General features: G+C 49.8%; 1 protein-coding gene across 1 annotated transcript; it reads right to left on the reverse strand.

Annotated features, from left to right (window-relative positions):
- Positions 1 to 1,274: 1,274 nt before the first annotated feature.
- On the reverse strand, positions 1,275 to 4,783 carry Fbxl22 (F-box and leucine rich repeat protein 22). The gene is made up of 2 exons (XM_021207937.2): positions 3,918 to 4,783; positions 1,275 to 1,688 (listed from the first exon to the last, which is right to left on the reverse strand). The coding sequence occupies exons 1-2, from the start codon at positions 4,250 to 4,252 to the stop codon at positions 1,313 to 1,315; spliced, it is 711 nt and encodes a 236-aa protein (XP_021063596.1). The 5' UTR covers positions 4,253 to 4,783; the 3' UTR covers positions 1,275 to 1,312.
- Between the last annotated feature and the right edge of the window lie 3,562 nt (positions 4,784 to 8,345).

Below are 8,345 nucleotides of genomic sequence, written 5' to 3' on the forward strand. Positions count from 1 at the left end.
TATGCCTGCCAGTGGGAACATCGTCGGCACAGTTGGAACACTCCACTGGGTGATCCACTGGCTTTCCCAAAGAATAGAAGGTGTTATACCAGGCCACGACTTGTGTGTGTACCCTGATTCTGGGCTAGGCACTGCCACAGCTCAGAACCTGGCAGCAGCAGGAAAGTCCCTCAGCAGTCCCCAGGGCCTTGGAGGCTATGCCTGCCACATGTGCCTGAATGTTGTTCGGTGGAACTTCACACACTTTCCCTGTGTTTGGTGGTCTGGCTCCTGCTGGCATGCGGTTACCTCCAGGGCTCATTTTATCCTCCCCATAATCTGTCCTTCACACTTCACATCTGGTTCTCTACTCCTCTCCCTGCTTCAGCCATGCTGATCTCATTGCTGTTGCACACCCCTCACATGCTTCTAGTATAGTCCCCTGCAGTTTCTTGTACTGTAGCATTTTCCATATGGCTTGCTTGGCTCCCTGGCTCGTTTCATGGCTCAAGTGTCAACCTTCTCCATGACATTTAGTTTGATCATCCCCACCCACCCCACAAGCCTTCTTTTGTACCAATTACTGTCTCCCTAGAATAAGGGGTTCCATGCGAACAGGAACAGAAATTGTCCTTTTCTTGTTTTCCATTTGGGCAATAAATTTAGGAACCTGTGGATAGGGATCGGGAAACCATTTTACAGAAATCTGAGGAAAAAAAAATCTGGTTGCAGATAAACGAAGGGGTCTTGATTATAGATGGCAGCCAGAGAAGCCCAGCTGAGCTTGCCTATCCCCCAGCTGTGCTCATTCAGCCTGCTTGCCCATCCCCTACCTAGAGAGGTGGGGGCTGGGTGAACTGAGAGGGCCCTGGCCACAGGGTCTTGGCGACTAAAGTGAAGTTGACCTGGAAGTCCAGACTCAAAGCCAGAAAACCTAGTCTCATTTTTGCATCAACTAATAATGGTTCCGTATCTAAACACTTTTTACTATGGCTACTACTTTTATCTTTAAATACTGGCTTTTTAAAAGGGATGCATTTTCCCCTTGTGAGAGACAGGAGAAATATTGGTAACTATCAGTCATGTAGGGTTAGGAGTGAGTTTTCTAGAATGGCTTGTGCATCTTGAACGGTCTGGCAATGAGCCGCCAGGAAGGCTCTCGCTTCGGGTTCTCCCTACAGCCATTCGCTGGTTCCTCGTCAGCCTAGTGCGCAGCCCCGGCGCTAAGGCGAGTCAGCGCGCGCGCGACGGGAGCCGCGGGGGCGGGGCAGACGTTTAAAGAGAAACACGGAGTGTTTTACACGCATCCTCTCCTTTAATAGCGCGCGCATCCTCAGTAGGAGCCCGCGGGGTGAGGTAGGCTTTGTCTCCCGGGTGCGGCCGAGAAAGCCGAGGCAGCGCACACGCGCGCGCGCGGTGGCTGATCGGGTATCATGGCCGCGCTGCGTTCGGCGCTGAGGCTCAGGTTCGGGCAGGCGGCGCGGAGGCGGAGCAGGCCGGCGGCGCTCACGTTGCGGCAGAAGTCCACGTGCAGAGTCTGCAGCGCGCGCCCGTGCGCGGCCACGGCCGCCAGCGTGCGGTTGGTAACGCGCGCGCAGTTCTCGAGGCGCAGCGTACGCAGGCGTGGGCAGCTGAGCAGCAAGCGCGCCAGGCAGTCGTCCGTGACGTGGCCGCAGCCCGACAGCGTGACGGACGTCAGGTTGGGGCACCTGCGGGGAGAGCGCGGTGACACGGGGCTGAGGCGCAGCAGAACTCCTTCACAGGAGACTGCAGCGAGTCCGAGGGGCTAGGGCTGCAGCCAGGGCCCCCGGTCCCTTCCTCTACGGGATCCGTTATCAGGGGTCTTTGAAAGGGACAGCAGTGTGCCTTTGATCCTCCCCGAGGCTGGGATCCGTGAGTGACAGGGACTCTGTGGGCAGAAAGGTCTCCTGGGGTAATGGTTAGTGACTAAAAACTAGAGTGTTGGGTCAGACTTTCAGCTCGGTTGCCTGCAACAGTTACTTCAGCTTTTGGGTCAGCAGCCTGAAAGCCAGGGCCGCTAGCGCCAGGCCCTGAAGTTAGTACAGTCTAGGACTTGTCTGTAATGTGACCGGACTATCACTGAACCAAAGTTGACTTCCGTGTGGTAGAAGAGTGGGGCAGTGTGTAGCCATGCATTTGTGGGGATTGAGGTTTGGCTGAGCAAAGCCCACTACAGGCAGACAACCCACTCTCCTGGAGCCCAGGATGGTCACGTGGCTTCCTCCTTGGGCGGAGCCACCAGTGGGCCTGGGCCCTGTGGTCAAGGAGCTGAATGTGGATTGGAGGGTCAGGTTCCTTTCCACACCACCCTCCCTCCCCCTAGTGCTTTGCCTGTGCCTAGTTGGGGCAGCTCATCTCCCTTGAGCCTGGGAAGATAAAAGCAATTTAAAATGTGTTCGACTTGGTACCATTTCACACGCCGAGCTCATGCCTCCCTCATCATGCATGCTACACCTACTACCCCAGTTTTGTAAATGAGGAGACTGGCTCACGGTGGCTCAAGTGACTTGGCAAGTTACTCATGTGGTTATGAAGGTGCATTTAAGCCCTCAGCATATTTCCTGATCTGGCCTTAAGGTTTACACTGAAACCCAACTAAGGCAGAAGAATCCAGAACAGCTGACTCTCTTACACCCCCAGCTCATTTTACCTTTGTCAAATTCTGTCACTCCATCCTCTGGTCCTGTGATAGATTTTCTCATTTTGCAGAGAAAGGTATGAAGTGGGCGTTTAAACATTTGGTCTTAGGTCAGTTGTACAATATCAGAACTGGAAACTCAATGTCTTTGCACTTTCTCTGACACTGGGGACAGGTGCTTAGCAGATCCTGTAAAAATCGAATCTTGCTGGTTTCAGGGATTAAACCTGGTTATCTTCCAGCAAGAATGAACCACTGTGGGATTGTGACACACACACCCTCCACCCATAACCTTGCAGCCTAGTAAAACCCATCAAAATGGCCTGGCCTAGTCTTGTCAAGAGCCAAGCCCAAATCCAACTTGGGGGGAAGAGAACAAGTGAAAGGCAGGCCCCTGTAATTACTTCCTCTTCTGTGGTGAGGCCAGCCCACAGTGGTACTAACCCTAGATGGCAGCAACTGGCAACCACCTACACTTCTTAGCTAGCCGGGAGCTCTTTCTCCTCAGCAGCTGGCACAGCCGTGTTGGCCATAGCTTCCTTGCACAGGAAGTTGTGACCAACCCATTTTATGGCTCAGCCTGTGCAAGGGATGGGGGGGGGGGGGGGCGTGGCATCAAAAGATCAAATAGGGGGTTTTTCAGGGCATCCCCTATTACAGTTTATCTCAAATTCAAATATAACTGGGTGGTGTGTATCTTACTTGCTAAGCTCTGGCAGTCCTACACTGGCACAGCACACCATGTCTCAGAGCACCCCCCATGCCCTGACAGTTGAAATCCATCCCTCAGTGCTGTGCAGGCCAAGTGTGTTCCCCAGAGGAGATGCTCACGGCTACTTTGCATAGTCTCTGCTTCAGCTCACCTGAACACCCTGGCTCTTCTTCCTTAGCAGCAGTTCTCAGGCCTCCGTAACTGCATTCCTGTTTGAGGAATGGTGTTTATTTTTGGCTAAATTAGAGGCCTGAGCCAACTGATGCCTTTGGGAGCCTGACCTTGAAAATACAGGCTCAGCTGAACCCAACCAGGCCTTAATGGCTGCCAGTGAAGACAGCTGCTCTTGTCTGCTCCAAGGAGCAGCTGAACTCATCTGAACTCAACTTCCTTTACCACAGAAGCATCTTTAGGAGCTGAGAGCGAGCCGATTTAACCCAACTCTTGGGCACTGGTTGTCTGCCTTGGTTTCAATCTGAGCCATATTGCTCTTGGAATGTGTGCTTCCCAGATCCCCCTGGAGCCAGGGCCAGCAAAGCCACACTGCTCAGGGGCAAGGTGGCCTACCTGTTGCACACCTGCAGGAGGAAATCATTAACCAGGCTCTCGTGCTGGCTGCAGATGCTCCTCTGGAGGGCGCTCTTGAGCCAGTCCTCGATGCTGCACACCTGCACACGACTGGAATGCCAACAGATGGACAGGCTGCGCAGCGCAGGGCTCAGCCGGAAGTTGTCTTTCTTGAGCTCTGCAAGGGAATGGAAGTGCAGCAGGGGCCAGAGGGTGGGGTCCTCAAACACATCTCTGAGCTGGGAGCAAGTCCTGGAGAGGCTCTTGCGGCTGTCCTTGTCCAGGAAGGAGAAGAGGCACAGCAGACACTCCCGATTGAGCTGGGTTATGTGCATGGTGAGTGGTGGCCGCACGTGAGTGCCCAGCAAGGGTCTGACCTGCCTCCTGCTTCCTCCCCAGATCAGGACTGGTGGACATATATGGTTGAGGAATGGTGTTTATTTTTGGCCAACAACTGGTGCTGAAGCTCGGGGTGGGGAGGGCGGGTGTCAGGATCCAGACTTACTCGAAGCCATCTGTGGTTCGGCTTATGTTCAGAGGGCCTGAAAGTCCTGGCAGAAGAGCAGTACATTGAAGTTACAAGTTTTCCTTAAAAGGGAGTTCTCTTCCTCTGAGCTGATAAGTGTTGAGCACAGGGCTCTTGGCTTTTCCCAAGGTGTTTTCTTTGGAGGTAATTAGCTACAACAGCCCTTCCTGGGCTTGCAGCCGTTCTCCCGAGCAGGACGACAGTGAGTATTAGCTGTTATGTATCAGACTGTGTCGGTGCGGCTCCTCTGCTCACCCTTGCTAGGAAGAGGCCAGTCCTCCCTACTGAGCTAAGGGAGGTGCATGCCCCAAACTGTGAGTGGAATCTGAGGATCATGCTTGGTACTTTAGCTCAGGACACTGATGGCTACCATGCAAAAATGACCTGTCTTCAAACCCCAATGGCAAGGCCCAAATGGCTCCATTTTTACCCTGAACTGTCATAAGATTTATCTGAAATGTTATTTTAAAAGCAAGAGAGTGTATGTGTGTGTGTGTTTGAGTGTGTGAGAGAGAGAGAGTGAAAGAGACAGACTGGTGTGTGTGTTCTTTTTGGTGGGTAATTTGCATAGTTTCATTATCTGTCCTAGATAGTATTTCCCAAAATGTGAGGGTGGGCAGTTTCTCTCTTTTTTTTTTTTTTAAAGTTTTATTTATTTATTTATTTATTTATTTATTATATGTAAGTACACTGTAGCTGTCCTCAGACACTCCAGAAGAGGGCGTCAGATCTTGTTACAGATGGTTGTGAGCCACCATGTGGTTGCTGGGATTTGAACTCCAGACCTTCGGAAGAGCAGTCGGGTGCTCTTAGCCACTGAGCCATCTCACCAGCCCCAGTTTCTATTTTTGAACACGTAATTGAAGTGTAAATAACTGGAAGTGAACTTCAAGTCTGATGGGTTTCGATGCTTGCATACAGCCCCCAGCTGCCCTGCTTTTTAGGAGCAGCTTGTGTACCTGTGCTGGGACGGGTTCCAGCATAGTTGAGGGTAGACGCTGCTGTGCTGCAGATCTGGAAGTATGAAGCTGCTCTAAGTGCATACAACTTGGTGGAAACCTAAGATGACTACTCCCCTTTCCTCCTGCTCACATAGGCTACAAGACCACCCCCTGCTGGCTGTTGCTCTGCTGGAAACAATCCACAGAAGACCCCAGCTGCTGAGGCTGGACTAGGACGTGATTCGTTCAGAACGAATGAGTCACGTGCACAATGACGTCCTCTTGGCATCATACAGACTACTAAGTTTTAATGGCCAATGATCTTGGCATGGCCACCACTCCCTTGAGGGCTACTGCCCAGTGGTGACAGTCAGAAACACATGTGCCTCCTCTTTCCTGTGCTGTGGCATCTTCTCGGGGCTGTCAGAAGACCCATGCTCTGGAAACAGTTCTTAACCTGAGCCTTTCCAAAGCCTGGGCCAGAGGTGACTTCAGCAGTTGGAGAAACATGAGAGAGTTTAGGGAACAGGGGAGGTTACGATGGGTTAAACATATAAAGTAAACCAAAGAAGTGAAATAAACCTGAGCAAGTTCCACAGGTGTGATACACGACACTCAACCAGGGCCAGCGCATATGACTGGTTTAATTACATCATCCGTCACTACACACTGAGTAGAATACAGTGGATAAGCTTAGGGTTCTCCACCATGGAGAGAGACTTGTGTTGCCACAAACTGTTTCTATCCCCACCTGTGTGGGAGGACTTTGAGTTTCCTGTTGCCATGGGCTGATGGACAGGATATGCATGAGGCCCTGCCTCAGCATATGTTCTAAGCAAAACGTTGCATGCAGGTTAGAGCACATGTGGGAAAGCCCTAGACAGTACAGGGATAAGTACTGTAACTGGTGCAGTAAGGCTACACAGATTTCAAACAAATAGGCACATGTACTTCATCATGGGTGTTCAGATGGGTACTGCATATGGGTGCAGTCACTTTCTCAAAGAGTCTTCATGGCACCACTCAGCCATTGCTGCTTAAGTAAAACAAAGCAGTAACGCTGCTACAAAAATTCCAGAGATGATTCATTCCCTTGTATGCCAAAGTGTTGCCTGTCTAATGACCACTCTCTCCACACAGCAGCCCAGTCTGCTGCTGCTGTTCTACCTGACATGACAGTGCCAGCTCTGAGTATTGTGTAAGTCATTACAGTTGCCCAGTCAGAGGCCAAGACATAAATGCCAGGGAAACCTGGATTGGCAGGAGCTGTGTGCAAGGTTAGATGAGACTCATTTAGGCTTAGCTGTGATGTTATCACAGTTCTGATATATTAGAGCAGATCATCCGACCCTTGATCTGTGGATCAAACCAGCAGACTACTAGAACTGCACATGCCTCCACCTCGTGGAACTCTGCACAGTTCCTCAGCCTTTTCCTGCACTAAGTCTAAGCTGTAGTGCTTACACATCACAGCTTTGTTGTTCTGCATAAAATTTAGACCAGTGTTGTGCGAGAGACCCCCATGGAAAGGTAGTAGCCCTGTACTGTCCTGTACCCAACCCTGAAATATCTAGTGTGACCGAGGACACACTAGTCATATGGTCATTGTACTGATGGATTCAAGTTAGTATATTAAGGTGCTGATCCAGTATGTAATTTCTGTTCTGAGGGAATAAAGATTTCTCTAGCTAATATTAAAGTGGAATTGAGCCACATCTCCATTAACTTCACTGGCCAAGGAAAGCTACCAAACTTACTTTTAATAGAAAAAATAAGATTACTAAAAAGTCTGCATGAACGTGCATTTTGTCCCTCGAGAAGGTGGATGTGAAACAGGCCGTGTTGGAGTTGTACACTCTGACTTACAGGTTTCAATACCTGCAAACTCAATCACTGGCCTCCAGCATTTGCCACTAGCTGCCTTCTTTAAATGGACCAAATTTCAATTTGGGTTGAATCCAAATAGTGCTTCTAACCTATTTCTGTGAACAGTATTTTTTTTAAGCTACTGAATTTAATAAAACTATTCTTGTTCTGAGACACATACTTTCCCCTGGTTCTGCTTCAGGCAGGGAGTGAATTTAACCCAGAGCTTGTATGACTCCACTTCTGCCTGGAATTCAAGTCTGGAGGGTAAGATCTCACCTCTGATGGTCAGGCAGATCCACACACAGGACATACCTCTACCATGCAGCTGAATCACAGGGCTTTTAAACACTTATTTGCACTTGTCAGTGTTCCTAGCCTGTCTGCCCCCAAGAAAATATTAACAGAAGAACAGAAACAAGAAATAGAGCAATTCTGGAACTTTAGCACAGATGCAACGGAACTGACAGATTTATTTAATGCTGAGAAACAGCAACCCTGAGACACAGGCAGTGGTGATAGCCTGGTCTACTGACCTTCAGCTACTACTGCCTACAGTCAGAAGGAATTCCTGAGCAGTCACTGTGAAACCGGTGGGCCACAGACCTGCGCACACGATCCTCACGATGGAGTCGCTGACCTGGCTGCTGTGAAGACAGCAGTCAGGGTGGCTCTCAGCATGTGAGTACAGAGCAAATGCAAATGTGCCTCGGTGAGAACTGAAAACATTAATATAAAAAGTCAAACAGAACTAAGTTCTGGAAACTACATATAAAAATTGAATTATTACAACTAAAGCAGCCAATCAAAATGCCTGCTGAGGTTTTCTGGTAGAACAACAACAAAAATTAGTTGGTGCCCATGTTGGGTAAGTCACTACCACTGACCAAACTAAACCCCAAACTGGAAATTGAAAAGTGCATACTGAAATTTAACTCTTGGATCAAGTATTTATGGAAAATGGAAATGTTGTCCGGTGTAGTTGATGAATCATAGTCAGGAGGTATTACAGTTTTTCTGCTCCAGCTCTAGCCTGACGTTCCACATAAAACAGAATGTAGGCCTTTGCCTTCCCAACGGTCTCCTCATCAGTCA

The sequence above is a fragment of the Mus pahari genome, chromosome 10 (assembly GCF_900095145.1).
Source record: "Mus pahari chromosome 10, PAHARI_EIJ_v1.1, whole genome shotgun sequence".
NCBI classification, from domain to species: domain Eukaryota; kingdom Metazoa; phylum Chordata; class Mammalia; order Rodentia; family Muridae; genus Mus; species Mus pahari.